The sequence below is a fragment of the Saccoglossus kowalevskii genome, chromosome 11 (genome assembly GCF_978046115.1).
Source record: "Saccoglossus kowalevskii chromosome 11, keSacKowa6.1, whole genome shotgun sequence".
Taxonomy (NCBI): domain Eukaryota; kingdom Metazoa; phylum Hemichordata; class Enteropneusta; family Harrimaniidae; genus Saccoglossus; species Saccoglossus kowalevskii.
In genome coordinates, this window is record NC_140651.1 from 24,972,632 (window position 1) to 24,991,372 (window position 18,741).

At 35.0% G+C, this 18,741-nt stretch overlaps 1 protein-coding gene and 1 pseudogene across 1 annotated transcript; both read right to left on the reverse strand.

Moving 5' to 3' along the window:
- Nucleotides 1–2,507: 2,507 nt before the first annotated feature.
- On the reverse strand, nucleotides 2,508–8,694 carry LOC146736566 (UDP-glucuronosyltransferase 2C1-like; annotated as a pseudogene).
- Nucleotides 8,695–10,774: 2,080 nt separating this feature from the next.
- On the reverse strand, nucleotides 10,775–12,907 carry LOC102804494 (kelch-like protein 24). Its single transcript, XM_006811445.1, has one exon. It carries the CDS (start codon nucleotides 12,905–12,907, stop codon nucleotides 10,775–10,777), a length of 2,133 nt encoding a protein of 710 aa, XP_006811508.1.
- Between the last annotated feature and the right edge of the window lie 5,834 nt (nucleotides 12,908–18,741).

Genomic DNA, 18,741 nt, shown 5'->3' on the forward strand with positions numbered 1-18,741 from the left:
ATCCCTCACAGCCACCGGCAGTGCACAGGTCAAACCCCAAGTAAATATTACACGCGGAAACGAAAATATCACCTCATACCAGTAAAATGAATTGAACTAAATTTACTAAAGTCTGCCTAACGCTTCTATAATCTTCTTTGATGAGAGAAATGATTGCATGGAACTGATAATATAATACAATCCTTAAATGAAACCTATAATGTGTTAGTTTTCATGTTGTATTTATGTACATGTATTAATAGGACTCATAAAGGCTCGTTTTAATTATACACAAATTCAACACAGGTGTGTGGTAGCTGGAAACAAACATTGACGCTCCTGCAATAGAATAATATATGTTTTTAATTTAGTGTGTTAAATAATGTGTTTTTAATTCCATGAAATAGCTTTCCCTACAATACAAGATAATTCTGATTTTTGATTTTTCATATAACCAATGAAATATTATTAGTTTAACCAGAATCATTCTGTCATTCTCTGTTTTGTCACTTTTTAAACCCTTGTCTTCAATGAGCACTTCTTTTTATTGTACTGCAAGTGCATTCAAAGACTGTCACAATTTGGTGGATTATAATCAACTTATTAAAGTTTGTCTTTGTTAACAGCAATATTGTGATCAAGATTATATTTATGCATATCTTAGTTCAGAAAAGTTTGAAAATGAGGTTTTGGATTTCTCATTTATTCTGACCAGAAGCAGTCATCGATGGATAACAATAACACTTGAATAGATATATACCACCTATTTATCTAAGGCGCTTGTTTATAAAGTTAACTGTCCGATACAAAATTTCAAATATATGGTGCAAGGCTTAATTAATATATCTTGAGCGTTTGAGATTCTCATTTCAAAGAAAGATTTGTTTTTGATTTGTAAAGTTTTAAAATATCACTGTTATTAATTGGTCTTTGGTCAAAATCCAGCGAAAAATCTATTTTTTTTGTTCGTTACACCCTTTTATCTTACAACAAAACAGAACCATATGTGGCCGTGGTAGACACAAATTATAATAGGGATTTTTTGTGGCACGTTTTCATCACGTATCATCAGGTGTAACAAAAAATTATCATTTGATACCCTCATAATTATTAATATCATATCATTCACCATAGTAGTCTGAGATGTATGTTCTGTTCCCATGCTGCATGGATGAGCGGATGACAGCAAATAGCGAACATAATGACCATGTCGAGTTAGCACATTTGCATCATGATAGCGTGATGACTGTACCCCATACCTGGTATGAAAAGCATACGCCAACATGTAAAGTCGTTTAGAGAAATGAAGAAAACAAGAGAAATGTTGTGAAGTCCAAGAACAGCATGTCATCATACTGTGCACAATACATACACGTTTTTGAAATAATAGGATATGTCTGTAGTGGCTGTTTATTTATAAAACACACTTATGGTAATATATGTATTTTTGGCTCTGAATGTATTGTGATTCTGATAGGATTATAGCTGCATTAACTGTTCTATTTCAATGTATGCGAATTACTGATAAAATAAACACAGAAATTTGTACATAAAAAAATATTTATGTCTGGTCTAGAATGTTGTTTTCGGGGCTGCTTTCAAGGTTTTGAAAGAACTTTAGCCATCCGAAATAGAACGTGCCAGAATGGATATTAAATAAGATACTCTGATTTGATGTTTCGGGTATGTTTTATGTGAAGCAAAAATGTACGGCAAAGCCGCAACTGAAACGTCGTTGCAGAATAACTTGCGTTTGAAAATTTCCTATTGAACAACTTGGAGCACTAAGTTGTTCAAGTACAAAAATTCAAACTCGTGGCCATTGGTTTACTGAATACTCTTTGGTTTTTCATTTAGAATCTTGTAAACAGATTAAATCATCTAAATTGACAGAGTTTCTAACTTTATTGTATACATATCACGTGACATTAAAAGGAACAGTCTAATGTGTGTATTGCGATTTAACAATGCCATTCATGTTGATATTAGTATTTTACTATGTAATATCAAGTAGTTTTTATAGTTTTTAGAGTCGATTTCACCAGTTCTGTTGGTCATGACCATAATATTGATGTTGCCCTTGCCATCGGCTCTGGTATCATCAATATTATGGTCATGACCACCATCCCTTGGGCAGGCAACAAATCGTGATATTGCCCTCGCAAGCATGTGTTAATATTTAAATGTCACATTCATGATTATCCATATGCTACTTGAATGGAGTGCTTTCGGGAGTCTGTCACATGTATTAAATATCCATTGCTCAGTTATTTCCATTCTTCTCAGATGTAATACGTTCTGTTCATTGTGACGATCGCGCCTCCTTAATTTGCTGGTTTGATGACAGCTTGTGACGGTGGTTGGATTTCACGTCAAACTCTTTGGTGGAAACAGTTGATATTTTGATCCAATTTATGAGATCGATTTACAGGAAGTGTCTGGTATAAAGAACCTTTCTGTTGACGTTGTGATTGAGTGAACGTGCAATGAACACCTTTCATTGGACCCGAAGTTCTTCTCCGTCACAACTAGCCTATTGTTCTGTATGCAACGGTCTCTGATGCGTTCATTGATTTGTCTTTGCACAGTTTTGAATAATACATCGTATTCAATTTATACCTGAAAATATGCTATTTGGCACAGTGAACTTGTTCAATATTTAGGTTCCGATCGAACGGCATATCATTTTAGGAGTTGTCCTATAATATGGATGTAAAACGTAGTCATCCTCGTCAAAATAAATAATATCGAAAAATAGCATATGCATTTCCCGTTAAAAATGGATCATTTAAATACAGATATATGTAAAATACTCACGTGTTATTATTAACAACCTCCATGATTGTTTGGTAAAGACTTTCCTCAGTTATGTCACTGTAAAAAACTGTCTTTCCCATGCCTTTTTTCTGTACTTTTGCAGCGTTATCAAAGTGGTCAGCGCCCAATGGTATATTCACCATGGGAACGCCATGATAAATAGCTTCATATATACCATTGGTACCTGCATGGTTTATGAATACCACTGTCTTTGAATGACCTATATGAATAAAACAAACAATTATAAGATGCAGAGAATAATACTGGTAGTGTCTTTTATATAATTAGAATTTGCAAATTGTTATATCACTGATAATTTGACATCTTTTTAACTGAAATTCCGAACTTCGCCCTGGATATGATGTAATGCTTTAGATTTGACGTCTCTGCAGTAATACTGTGATAATCGTCTTCAAACTTTATTGTCCATGTTAGTATTTTCCTACATGAAGGCGGGTACGAAAATGTTTAGGACTATCTAAATACATTGTATGTGTCCTTACATATGTACCACACTACTGTGCTGTTATTTCTGGAAGAATTTCGTATTAAGTGAAAAAAATGTAAAATCATCTTACCCAGTAAGTCATTTTGAGGTAACCATTTCATTACCTCGGTATTGTCCCCTATATTAGATGGAATACGTCCAGATAATCTCCATATTACTTTCAAAGGTAACCTTGCAAGTGCTCCAGATAATATATGAGGTAGTTTACCCAAATAGTCTCCTGTTAATATTGCGTACCACGTTCCCATTGCCTCGATAGCTACTCCATTCTCTGAATTCATTACAAATTATTCGAGTTTCTGAAATATGAACACAATAAGCAAAATAATCATCTATATCCGTCGCCCATGTAGTATAATATGATTGACCTTCAGCAAACATAGTTTTCTATAGTTGTTCTGTGGGATTAAGTCACAACCATATTTGTAGCAGCAAAACATGGCTGTAATGTAATGTAATCTCACTCAATGTTTCATCTAAAGGTTCACTGAAAAACTTGTTTCTGAACATTATATGACGTAACGTGTGATACAAATTGTAAATATCATGGGTTAATATTGGTACGTATATTTTACGGGGTACTTTCATTCTACCATATAAGGAAATGCGAATTCCAAATATGGAAGGATTATTGGCGTAAGCGTCCTCTAATAATCATGCTGATAATCCGCTGCGCGTCAGTCGATACTCTCGCTGTACTGCCTTCGTGCATACTTTGAGGTACCCTCATAATAACCTCATAAGATAAGTGTTTCAAAGAAGACATTGCGTCGTCGCTATGCCAAATAAAACAATTAAGTAAATACTATAAAATACTATTAATATATTTTCGCTCGAAATTAATTTTCGCTATTTTCGTTAAAGAAATGATTCAGTGAAAATAAAATCCACCGCATATATCTTGTTTCATACATTTTACATTCAACTCGTCAAAAATCAGTGAAAATAAATTCCATACAACACACCGACTAAGTCTTTTCAGCGAAAATTAATTCCAGCTAAAATAAAGTATTTCACAGTATAAACGTGTCTATTTAGTAATACATAAAGTGTTTCAAAAAAGACTTTGTCTGCAGTTGAATAAAGTTGTTTGAAACTAGTTAAGGTCTCGACTTGCGTAGAACTGATTGTCTTTGCTGAAGTTCTTTAAATAATTCATAAAAGTGTAAAAACAATACCCCTCAATTATGAACATCAGTACTTCACATTAAATGAGAAATAAAATGAAAAAAACATTACAATTTTTAAAAAAAAATTCTCGATGTAAATAAACGTGTCAAATTTCTTGCCATAACTTCACAATAAGTATATACTTGGTATTGTTGTTTCCATTGTGAAAAAAAGGACATTAAAACTAATATTTTCACTTGAAATAGATTTACTTTGTTGTAATCCTATTCTCATCCATTCCATTTACAAACATTCCGTTCTATTTTCAACTTTCTATCTGTCCAATGTAATGGTTCTGTTGTTTCACCATTTCTGAAAACAGTGTATACCTTTCTAACCAGAGTTCTGAAGGCTTTGAGGAGGACAACGAACAATAATTCATATTAATTCATATTAATCAATTACCGATATTAACAATATGAATTTATTCTCCACCCACACCAAATCTTTAATCAATCTGAAAAATATATTATCAAAATCCAGTAATCTTTAATCTGATATCATTAATTGGGATACTTGAATATACATTGATATTTCGAGTTTACCTAATAATAAATAACTAAGTAAATAAATTGTTATATTTACTCGCTAAAACATGACGTTTATATAATCGTCTTTGATAAGAGAGTGATCACATAAACAACAATATATATCGATTATATAAATGTATATAAGCACGACAACAACCTATAATATTTTAGTTTCCATATTGTTTTATGTGTTTCGAAATAATATAAGGTTATTACGAGGATACCTCAAAGTATGCATTGTATGCAAAAATTGGTCTAAATTGATTAAAATGACAGAATTTGAGTGGAATGTTTTTATTGGTAACCAATAATAATAAATTTGTTCAAAACAAGGTTGTAATCGAGATGATAGGCATACGCAACTTGGTTCAACAAAGTTGAAAATGAATGTTTGGATTTCTCATTTTCAGAAAATAAATGTTTTTCCAGAAGCAGTAATCGGTTGCATAACTTAGAAATAAAATGATACTGATAGTAGGCAATTCCCTTACTATTAATACGTCTCTGAAACAATGGTCCAGGATGAGTTTACTCACATTAACTGTTTTACGTCAATTGAAGGAAAAAAAATCATGCGCTCTCTTAAAGTCGTAATTAGTGTATATAATATGGTAGTATAATCTGAATTGAAATTCTCTAGCTTTCTAGAGTAAATAGCAAGTTAAATGTGGTATTCCATTCCAGTCTTCAGTTAGTTCATTTATTTATTAATATATTTTTTTTGAAGTTCAATGTATTTATTATCCAAATGATATTGATCTGTATCTAATTATTAATAATTGTGTGCACATTCCAAAGCCTTTCACGCAGGTGCAAGATACATAGCAATATAGCTTCAGTATATCACTTTGACTCGAACGTCTGTGTTTAAAATCTTGCCACTGTATCAGATGGGCATTACGGTACAAGTCAAAAAATATCTTAATTCCTTTACACTCAACTATCAATAAAACACGGATACGACTCCAATTAGTATGTGCATATTATTCCAAATCGTTTGTTCAGAGGCTTAATGGGTTATCATAAACTATGAACGAGCTTCTAATGCTTCGATAGTAGACCATGAGGTGCTTACATTTTGAACATTTTAATTCCTTATTTCAAACGAATATTTGTTTTTCAAAGTTGTGAGATCACTGTTGATAACAGTTCTATGGTAAATTCAGCGAACGAACTATTTTTTTTTTTTGTGATTACCCCCTTTAATCTTACAACAAAGCTGAACCATATGAGTCTGTGGAAGACGAAAACGGTGATAGGGGTCACTATTCATCACCGGATATAAACAAGAAATTATCAGTTGATAACCTCATAATAATATATCACGGCCATTTTTAATTAATGTAATATCATTATTGTGATACTTGAATATACAATAATATTTCGAGTTTAACTGATATTTCGAGTAATAATAAATAACTAGGTAAATAAATTGTTATATTGTTGGGAGACTGTTTTAATTTATGCAAGCCATCGTTAAATAGAGCATAATGCACAGTTATGGTGTTCCAAATAAGGCCCCAGAATATGAATACAAGATAAATTCGTAAACAAATAAAGGGAAGGGCATTTAAATATTAGGGATATTTTGGGGTAATATTGATAGCATGATTTGAAGATATTATATACATATTTTATTTTGGCAGTGGTTAAATAAAACAATTGTACAACCTACAATTTTTGCATGCTATTCTTTGCGACATGTTTTCGTTGTCTGCAACATAGACATGGCCAAGTATCATGTTCGGGAGCTGTCAGAGCAAGATTTTCTTGCAGAAACCGAAGAATTCGTCCAGACGGAGATAAAGAAACGCTTTGCCAATTTTAATAAAATTGACCTTGACGATTTCGAAACATAAGCTAAAATGTATGCTACAGGCGGCGAAAATTGTCCCGTTGCAGCATTTCAAAAATGTATTTGTCCAAATTGCAAAATGCGTTGTTTCAGAGGCCCCGTGTAAATGTAAAACCCACTGACAGTTTGGTATTCGTAAAAATAAATTGGGATCTATGATGAAAGAGATTTCGAAAGCAGCAAATTTGTTGACAATTTATACAAATCATTATGTTGGGGCAACTGCGTGCGCTATGTTAGATTTGGCAGGAGTTGAAACCAGACACATTATGTATTTCACGGCACATAAAAACGAAGCTAGTGTTCGGTCTTACACCAACAAACTCACAAATAATCAGAGTCAAGTAATGTCCAGTATCCTGTCTCGCAGCTTTTGGGTATAAAAACAAATCCTCTGGTAGAGAAGTGTGACCGTAGCGATCGAAGCGGGTGTTTCCGACAACGTCATCGTACCCCAGAAAATACCAGCATAGTAGCGTCTGGACCAACTCCTGCAGAATCTGGCACCGCTTCTATTTCTAATACCCACAATCAAAGTACACAAGCGGCATCTGCTTTGTTCCATAACTGCACCTTTAGTGGAACAAACACAAAATAGAAAATTCGACAACGATATTAAGTCCACAGCACATGTTTTCAAAAATGGCGCACAGTGCGCGCTGCCTGTAATGTTCTGCTGATGAAATTTATTCACAGCTATTCATATGTAAATTAAGCGTTGAGCTTGTTCAGTTTATTCATGTTTATACCTCCATGGTTTATTCAATTTCCAATTATTTGCTAGTTTCTTGCGTTGTAGAAATAAACTTCATTTGATTGTGATATCTAAACTTGCTGTTCTGTGTGTCTCTGTGTACTGAGCGCGAGTGTGTGATAAGAAATTAAATACTGGTTCCAGGGCCCATTTCATCTGATCACCGTCTCGACCAGCCAATGCTCATTACACGTCGTTCGAAAACGACTCTTTCTTATTTTGTAAAAAGGTAGAGAGTGTCGAAAATGCTACAGAAATGAAGTTGGTATAATATAATAGCAATAAACAATTGCACAATATCTCGTGGTTTACCCGTCTCTGGCGGTGGTTTATTGCTTAAATATACCATGGCCATTTTTTATTACAAAATAGAGAGCAAAAGCCATATTTTAGGCTAATATTGACATTTATAAACTAAATATTTAATTTTGTGACTTACCTGCTCCAGTGGCATCGCAGGTTTGACTGTAAGTGCACCATATGGCACTACATTTGTTGAAAAGGGACGCGGAAAATCAAGGATGAAATCTTTGTTCCATAAAATAAGTTCAGCATCTTGTATTTCATAATAATTGTTGTCTGCTATAACGCCATGTTTTAGATTCAGTGCATGCACATTCCATATAAACATATACTGATATATCAAAGCACCAACAATACCCAGAAGAGTATTGTGAACTCTCTCGATGAAACTCATTGGTATGGCCATACCTGTAGTCATGACAGGGGTATATGAAAGTTGGAAAGGAACGTAATGTTGGACATCTAATATAGTGTTAGATAAACTAGTGTAAATGAACGGAAGGTCTAGCATCTTTGCAATCATAGAACCACATAACGAGACATCTTCCAAGACTACTAAATCAAAACGTTCAGACTCCAAGTGTTTCATAAAACTAGTGCGTTCTTCTAACATGCTGTCACAAAGATCGGTTAGCAACTGGCCGTATGCCAGGTAGGCTGACATGTTCATTGGGTCCAACAGCCCAGTTGTTAACATGGTTTGGAGGTTTGCTTCAAAATATTTTCGTGTCATGCTGACATTCACCATGATAGTCTGTGATGTATGTTCTGGTCCCATGCTGCATGGATGAGCGGATGACAGCAAATAGCGAACATAATGACCATGTCGAGTTAGTACATTTGCATCATGATAGCATGATGACTGTACCCCATACCTGGCATGAAAAGGATACGACCACATGTAACGTCATTTAGAAAAAATGAAGAAAGCAAGAGTAATGTTGTGCAGATCAACATGTGGACGTACTCGCAGTCAGCTGGCGCACCAATTTCCCAGGCAGAGTTCTATTCCACGAATATATCTCTGCCACCACGCGATCTTATGCTTGTCGTTGATTGGTCGATGCGTCACAGTGGCACTACTTTCAAAGGCGCTCAACAAAACATTGCCATGCAAGTGTTCGATTTTCGAACCCGATGAATGTGTACGCGTTGTTTGCAGACTTTGGCTGTTTTCAGCTTTTTTCTTTCTGTAACACAAACGGTGTGGCAGTAGGACTATTTATTCGTCAATACTAGGAAGTGCTTTCGTTAGTTTGTAATTCTTTGCCTGGCAATCGACAGGACGGTCAGTTTGATGAACCGAGTAACCCCTTGGTAACGGTTATTACGCAATGGAATTATTTTGTTTTGTAAACTATTTCACCGTTTTCAGTGCGTTTGCAAAAAAATCATTATCAGCTATCGATGAAATCTTTTCAAACTAGTTTATCAGTAGGAATAAATCAACACAAGATCCCTCTCATAACAAAAATACGCAAATAATTGGCGTAGTAAAAGTCTTGTGGTGTTTCACCACAAAATGGCGGTGTGTGGTGGCAGAGATACTTTCGGTGATCTAACCGAAAGGAACTCTGGGAAGGAGAATGCTGGCGCACATCTGATATAATAAAATAAATGCGATATTTATTATATGGGGCCGCCATCTTGAATGACGCATACAACTAAATAAGAGATTCCTACAAATCAGGACAAAAATACCAATCTTTCACAAAAATGCGGTCCGTTGGGGTTATAATTAGGCCAACCAACAACAAAATTCGGCCTAATTCGTCGTTTTTGTGTGGAAAAATCCCTTGCATACGAACACCTAATTACGCGAAGAACCTAGAACACTCAGCCGGGGTATTTGAAACCAAAATTGTCATCTAAGAGTTAGGCCGTCGCTGATTGGCTGCTTAGCTGGAATGCCAATTTTTAGATTTAAATACCCCCAGGAAAGTGTATTGTTTTTACAAAAGTGATTCCTGGAGGCAAGCTATGCATAACTTATAACTGGGTGTACAGTACAAGCACCTCTGTTGCCAATCTGATTAAAATCTGATGTAGTGTACGGGCTTTAATTATTTTGGTTATAAACTTATTTTAATTTTATTTTTTATTACTTTTGTTATTAATGACCTTCGAGTCTTTGAAGTGATCTTTTGAGTCCTGATGTCATCATCAATGCCTTAATTGAACAAGTAATATATGTTTTGTGATTGCACAGGCCATAACCTTTCAATTCAAACCTGATTTGTGCCTGTAACCAATAACAAATTGTGTGAAAGTTCATTTATATTTCCCTCACCCCTAATTTCTTTGTCCTAAGATATCCAAGTGGCAGACATAAAACTGCTAAACGACCCAAATGGGAATGTTTAAGGATGGATTCAGCTAACACACTTTTTACACAGCAATTTCCTGAACTTCTGTAAAGTCATTCCCTGTCAGCAAAGGAAACACGCTTGGTAAGTGAACTAGAAATTACATCATGAATTTTAACTGTATGTATGGACTAACGTTTGCTTCATAATAACCGCCAGACAGGAATGACATTTGGAAGCATTAATGTTTCATTCGCTTATCTTCTTTTATTGGATGACATTTCCGCTCTGCACAATATATATGTATGATTTTTATTTATTTTTGCATTTTTGATTGATTACCCTTATTATCTAGAAAATTAAATAATTAAATATTGCGAGAAGAATGCTTTTTGGGTATCCTCGTACTGGAGATCAAAGCATACATCCTACACATGGTATCTTACGAGTTTCACCTTATATTTACTTCAAAGAATCAATGCTTTTTCATGTATCGTTTCCTTTGAACATATACATGAATATATTGCAATATATGCCAGTATTACATTATTACTAAATGTAATATGGAAATTTAGATGCAGTGACGCAGCAGTGTCCCCAAACAGGATTTGGCATATTGTCAACATGGCTCCATGTTTTGCTATCAAAGTCGTACATTTCTATAGCATCAATGTTATCGTGTTTCACATCACGTCCTCCTAATATGTACAGGTGTTTGTTACAGCACACTAAGGTACATGATATCCTGGGAACAGTTGGGATCCCAGGCAATATGTACGTTTTGGCATGTTTGGTTTTGTGGCACACCAGTTGAAAATCATTGATCAGTATGAAGATATTGTTCCCAATTGTGACAGCTTGGGCACTTTCAACACACTGCAGAAATGTATATACACTGGACCAACCAAAAGTATGAGGAGAGCCATATGGTGTCTGCAAAACGCATGATGACAACTGGTTATTAATAACTGCAAATACTTTCTTTTCACAAATAGTTGCAGTGAGACAGTTTTCTCTTAGTTTGGGCAACTCATGCCACATTTCCCTTGTCCTGTTGTACAGAAAAGGCCCAGCTTTGTCGCCTAAAACTAATACAGTGTTTGTTTCAGGAGATACAACTTTGACGTTCTGATGTTTACCATGTGGGTAAGGTAGTGGGCGCCTCTGCCAATGACGTGCCTCTGCTTCATAAATGTACTGGCTGCCATTTTTTGTTACAGCAATGAGGTTCAAGCCATGCAAACCAGAAAGAGTTACAGACATGACATTGTCATTGTTGTGCACTGGCAAATCAGGCAATGATAACCACTCACAGGTGACTGGGTCATAGCATGATAACTTATGAATTTCTTCTACCTTCTTATAACTAAGATTAGAAAATCCACCAAGAATAACAATAACCTCTGCAGTGTAATGTCTCATTCGCAATTCTGGATTCTTCGTCATCCTTTCACACACAGGAAGACTTTTTAAAGCACTTGTTTGTCTAAGAAGATCGTCCATCAATTTACATCCATTCAGAAGACATTCTTTTGTAACTTTGTTTTCAATATATGCAGCAGACATGAATACAAACTTGACATGGGGCATGATGAAATCCAAACATGTCAAACGCTCATCTGGACAGAACTTTATCCACCTCAGGACAGCTTCATAAACATGCTCCTCTCGCTTTACATGAAGCTTACTGGATGAGATGAACTCAATCAGTTGATCTTTCATTAGGTTGAGAAACCCATTTTGTTGACAAGCAATATCAAACTGTTTCATGCATATTTCCTTAGCTGAAAGGCAGAGAGAGGCATTTCCAATAGACTCAGTGTAAATAAACTTCTCAAAACAGTTAGAAACATCCAAAATGTTCGTCTGAATGAACACTGTACAAACTTCAACCAATGCATCTATCTGGAACATACTTGTTGTTGTCATTAATGACTGAACATCTGTGCAGTTGGAGATATGCAACTTTCCAGTATACATGTAATTTATAATTAATTGCATAGAATTACTGTCTACATCATGAATAGGCACAACAAGTTCAGTACTTTCTCTCATCTTATGAGAAAACATAGCTCTGAAATAAGGACTGCATGCTGCTAAAACGATTCGATGACATGGCATATTAATGCCACAGTTCCTGAGAATGACATCTCTAGACCAAGTTTCACATCTGGATTCAAATAAAATATCTATTAACTTTTCGAGGTAAATTTCATTATAACGTGTTGTATATATATTTGCTTTAGGCACTGAAGATGCGTCTTCCATTGGATGTTTGTTATAGCTCAAACACTCATCTACAAGAGACTCAATGCCTAGTTCATGTGCACCATCCAAAATATGCTGAACATTGGAGTATGCGAGTGCACATCTTCCAGTGTAGATATAATCAAGGATACAGCTCATAGAAGAAGCATCAATTCCACGTAGGTGTAAAACAGTGTCTAGCTCCAGGTGATGTTCCAGGTCTTTCCTGGATTCATTGCAAATACGCCTTCGCAATTTTTCACTACACGCACAAAGAACCGCTTTATGGCAAGGAAAAAGCTGGTCCTTAACATCAAAAGATAAATCAGTCAAGATATCTTCACATCTCAGTTGATTAAGAGAAGTCATCAGCTCAGTTTGATGTGACTTATTGTGATGTATAAACAGTGGATCATCACTTATCTCTTCACCACTCATTTTATCCTGGAAAATATAAATTATTAAATGATTATTCATTTTATATGCGCGGTTAAAACCACATAACTTGATAGACAACTAGAAATATTTTGATATAGATAGAAAATACACAACAAACTAATTTGATAATGACAGGAAAGAAGGCAGATTAGAAGATTGAAGAAATATAATGTATAGAATTAAAAACTTAAAACTGCAAAAACTCACTTATTTTGAATTACTTTAAACTATTTAATTTTAATTTGTATGGCATGATGTCTGTCCTTGTTGTTGCTGTTGTTGTTGTTGTCATTGTCAACATTCACTCCATTTTAAAACTTTTTCTTGAGGTTTTCATCCAATTTCATTCAAACTTATTATATTAACCAAGTTTGATTATGGTAAATGTTCTAGAAAAATAATTTTCAAGATATTCATTATATTTCATTAAAAATTGTCTTCTTCTTGTGGTTACAATAACGCAAACAATATTACCAGATCATCTTCAAATTTGGGAATCTTATCAATTGCTATAAAATGTAAACCAAATTCATTTTGGTGTACCTAGCAAGTGCGAATTTCAAGATGTTGGTGCAATTTTACAGAAATAAAAGATTTTTAGATGTAGAATTAGGTGGACAGAATGACATTTACACTGCTGATAAGAAGAACCGGATGTTTGTAATATGCTCCCCATGATCTGTCAATTAGATAAGTGTAGTGAATGATATATTGTTATAAGTATAAATAAACAAGCCATGCATGGCACAGTCCCTGTTATTTAATTTAAGATATATAGTTTTATTTATAGTAATATAGTTTGAACATAAACATGTCAGAGATATGGATCAAAATTTCATATTTTTCCAATTTAAAAAAAAAATTTGGTAGACAGATTTCAAAATAACAAATATATGGAGCAGTGTTATTGTAACCTTATTTAGCTCCTAGGTATTATTCCATTTTTGTCTTTTACTTTTTTTTTTCAATTTTCCATGCCTAGGTACTTAGTATGCAGTGTTCGAAATTAGCGTCGGTCTGTCGGCCTCACGCCGACAGTGGGTGTAAAGGGCCTAGAGCTGTTAAAAACCATCAGACCTTGTGACCGACCATGAATTTGTATTTAAAAAAAATGTTCCATTATTTAGTATGATTGTAAGACCAAATATATAATAAATATCTATAGTAACTCCAGAATTGTTTCAAAATTGTGTTTTCTTGCACGTTTGATCAACAAATGGCATCACTCATCGACCTGGGCATATGAGTCAATTCAAGCTCGCCGAATGATCGCGAAATGCGCCGAACGTGGGAACTGTAACAAACGATCTGATTGGATGTAGGCCGATCAAGCCTCCGATTCAAACCAATAGAATTCGCGCATACATTTTATGTTCCGCCATTTTTGATTTGCATCGAACATGCTGCAGAGTTACGTCTACATCGAAGTATGTGGCAATATTGCCAGGAGCCTGCTGCTAAACGTGTGAAAACCACACAAGAAAGGCGTGACAAACAGCAAGAATACGAACGGTCTAGGCGTAAACCACGCACATTCCAAGTTAGCTGGCAGGCGGAGTTCAAAGACTGGTTACTTTTTGATAACAACAACAAGGTTTGATAACAAGGTGATGTATTGCCGGCTTTGTCAAGGATCGTGCAGCAGAATTGATCCTTGTAGAAGATGAGGCTGACGCCAATGATTGTGAACACGATGCAAAATGCATGTCAGATTCAGAGTCGGCCAGTGATCATGACAGTGTTTTTTCTGAAGATTTTGATGAGTTTAGTGACGATGAAAGAAATGATGATGACGTCTTTGAGGCTGCAGATAATATATCTGATTAATTAGTAAATAAAGGTTTTGTATTATCCGTTTAGTCTTTGTTTGTTAAATATCAGGACCTACAGTTAGCTAGAAGGACCTACAGTTTTAATTTGACATAGATCCTTCGGTGCCTGTTATGATTTTCAGTTAATTTCGAACACTGTTAGTATGGAATTACGAAATGTACATAAATTAACACATAACTCAATGATAATACATTTTAGTAATAAAAATAACATCAGAAATTTATTTTTTTAAGAATAATTTTTTATTTATAATTTTTATGGCTAATTGAAATAAACATTAAAATGTCTTTCATTTGATATATCACATGATGAATTTTTACAAAAATTTTCTGCACAAATACCAGCTTATTCAACCAATTGCACCATCATTTGCCTAAATATGCAAATTAGCTATGGTCATCCTGTTTTTTCAATACTAACATTGTTTTAACATTAGAGGACATCATCAACAACTTGTTTGCTAGGTGACTGTGTAAACCCATGTGCTTTACCCCTTGATACATTTTTCATACATTTTAATGAAAAAAAAAATTAAAAATGAACGTTTTTTTCTCTACCTCTAATATGATGTTAAGTAATATTGGATAAGATTAAAAAAGCGTCTGTTTTGATTTGTTTTCCCCCATGCCATAAGATGACAGAGCTATTTTTCGCCCATTGATTTCAGCATGTCTGTGAAAGGTTTACACTCTGCCATAAGATGACTGAACTATTTTTCACCCATTGATTTCAGCATGTCTGTGAAAGGTTTACACTCTGCCATAAGATGACTGAACTATTTTTCACCCATTGATTTCAGCATGTCTGTGAAAGGTTTACACTCTGCCATAAGATGACTGAACTATTTTTCGCCCATTGATTTCAGCATGTCTGTGAAAGGTTTACACTCTGCCATAAGATGACTGAACTATTTTTCACCCATTGATTTCAGCATGTCTGTGAAAGGTTTACACTCTGCCATAAGATGACTGAACTATTTTTCGCCCATTGATTTCAGCATGTCTGTGAAAGGTTTACACTCTGCCATAAGATGACTGAACTATTTTTCACCCATTGATTTCAGCAGGTCTGTGAAAGGTTTACACTCTGCCATAAGATGACTGAACTATTTTTCGCCCATTGATTTCAGCATGTCTGTGAAAGGTTTACACTCTGCCATAAGATGACTGAACTATTTTTCACCCATTGATTTCAGCATGTCTGTGAAAGGTTTCAGTAGGCAATGTGTTAAGCCTATTTGCTTATCAAAAGTGTCTTGTGCCACTTTGTGCACTGAATTGTGGGATAGCAATTTCAAATGGCTGGCGATATTACAAGATAGAAATGATGTTTGTAGTTTGACAACATGAATTAAAACCAAAAAAGATCCGGAGTTATGGGGGAACCAGAATTGGATAGCAAGCATAGCACTCTTTATATAGACAGACTTCAGTTATTTTGGTTATTTGACAAAAATTTTCATTGAAAACTATACGAAGACAACAACACTGGGGATGTCTGTGACCGAATATTTAATATATATTTGTTAACAACAACAGAAAAGGCAGCCATACTAGTATTAGAGACAATTTATGCGGAAAATCAAGTGTCACTTTGAGTTGGAGCACAAATCTTCAAAAATAACTTGTCAGTGTCAGTGGAAAAAATAGAAATCCTAGGAACGGAGATGATAGAAAACTGTGCAAATTATTTTTTTCTTCAATTCTTTTTTTTTTTTTTGATTAGATGTGTGTAGTTAAATATTTTTTTTTTTTTATGTAGACTCCCTCACCCCGAATTGCTATTGGTTACACCCTTACATGTAATTTAAAATGGCGGAATGGCAGAAGCAGAGCAGACATTTGCATTGGTGGATTATGGGTATTTGAATTCGCCTCTCAATCGACAGCTACTCATTACTAAATGTGATTGTATAGGTAATCTTACCGGTAGATCTGCAAAGTAAAGAAACACTGTAGAACAGTCTCCGGTTTATCGGACTAAAGGAAGAAGCAACATGATCGAAGTTTACTACGAGGTTAAATGTAGGGCATTGACTCCGCCCTCGGCGACGTATGTACTAAAAGTGTAACCAAACTCGGAAGTTGGTGGCGCTGTTCTACATCCCATATGACTTCATTGCATGCAATGATGCAATAAAATTGACATTACGTTTTTTGATACTTCTAAAAAACACTGAATCATTCTCACCTGGAATTGCAACAACCCCGAGGTATAGACCCCTGCTAAAAGCCAAATGTGCAGTCACCCAACACACAGTACGTCACATCTCAACAACATTTTCTAAGCGTGGGACAAAAAACAGGATCTGCACAAGATCCAATAACTGAGAATTACACATGTACCATACAATAGTACAATCGCTGCAACGAGCCAAGAATAATCACAGTGATTGACTGTTATATGTTGCAAATGTAAACTACATTACCGTTTATCTTCATCTTACTTGCAGAAAAAACATCAATTATCATGAGTGATGTGCAATAAATGACGTAGATGGATGTAGTTTACGAGGCGCGTTCAGAAAATACTTTCAGAAAACGAAACACAACCCTGAACCGAAACAATCAAAATTAATCATCGTGCTTGAAATTTAAAGGGTGTTGCGCCGCGTTCTGTTCGATATGGGACTCGTACACAACCCGTTTAAAATACATTGTTTGTTTGTTTGTTTGTTTGTTTGTTCGAACACGCACTGAGCGACGTCAACCGTAAACCCTGATTGTTCACACTTTTAGAAACTGGGTATGTTGTTCCTCTGTCTTCTGTTCTTCTATTCTCGCGTGAAAACAGCACACGACGATACACCATTGTTCAATGCGAAATATCCCCCCGCGCACTTTGACCTTTTTTCGTTTAACTGCCTAAGACTTTGTGTATGGAATTACGGAATTACGCTTTTTCAGTGCACACATGTTACTATTATCCACGTGTATCTTTTGCAAAGAAATTTCGCTTTCACAGCGTGCACAAGTTATCATTATCCACGGCCCTTGAGACATGTTTTACTTACATTAAATACATGTTCGACAAAAACGTGTGCGAGGAATTCATACACCAATTGCAGTGCAAGTCAGGTAGAAAATTAAAGCAGAGAACAAAGTTGTAATTTCACAGTTAGAGGAAACTTTCTGAAAAACTAATATAATTCAAACAAACATCTAAGGGTACACATGGATGACGTTTAAAATGGGCAGGACATCTTCACGAACATTATCTAATAATTTGAGTGAAAATGTGTAAAGTCGCTCGTTGGCTGCTTCTATATGGAGCAAAGTGTGACAAATTCGTGTTGTTGATATCACCAACCCAAAATTAAAATTGAACCTTTCATTCATAGATGCCAAATAGTATGTACAAATAAGTAGAAACCAAGGATGTTTCCTTAAAATGTACTGCAGTCTTAGCGCAGTGTAGTTATGCTACGAGTCCTAAAACAGAAATATACATTTTTTAAGCACTTACATCCCATAACCAGAAGTATAAATCTACGTCCACATAGAACAAGCCCAGTAATACACGTTTGATAAAAGCGCCCTCTGTCGACCGACAACTGGTAACTAATAATTTACGGTTATTCTCTTTCATCACAGTGAAATATGAAGAACACCGTCATATTTTATGTTCCAATTTATCAAACTTATTCCAAATAATACAGCCATTTTTACTCTCTACGCCAACCCAGAAACCAACATTCATTTAGTATTAGACTGTTCTTTTATGATACCCAGTTATCCAGTAATTTCTTTTTTTTTAATCAAGATCAAGACTGTAGACTGAACCAAATATCTATTTGGTTCACAATCTATAAAAATACATAAAAAATGTTTCACTAAAATTATAGCCCTCAAAGGGGTAAAGTTACCTTTCTATTTGTTGGCAATATTTAACAATTATGTAAAATAGTATATGGAATAAATATGGAAAGACTGGTTACCTTCTTCTTGTTTCATGGGTCTTCTCTACAACAGTCAGATTTTGCTCATTGACCATGCCAACGT

Coding starts and splice junctions, on each gene's coding strand:
- LOC102804494 (XM_006811445.1), bottom strand. CDS start 12,907: ATGAGTGGTGAAGAGATAAGTGATGATCCACTGTTTATACATCACAAT.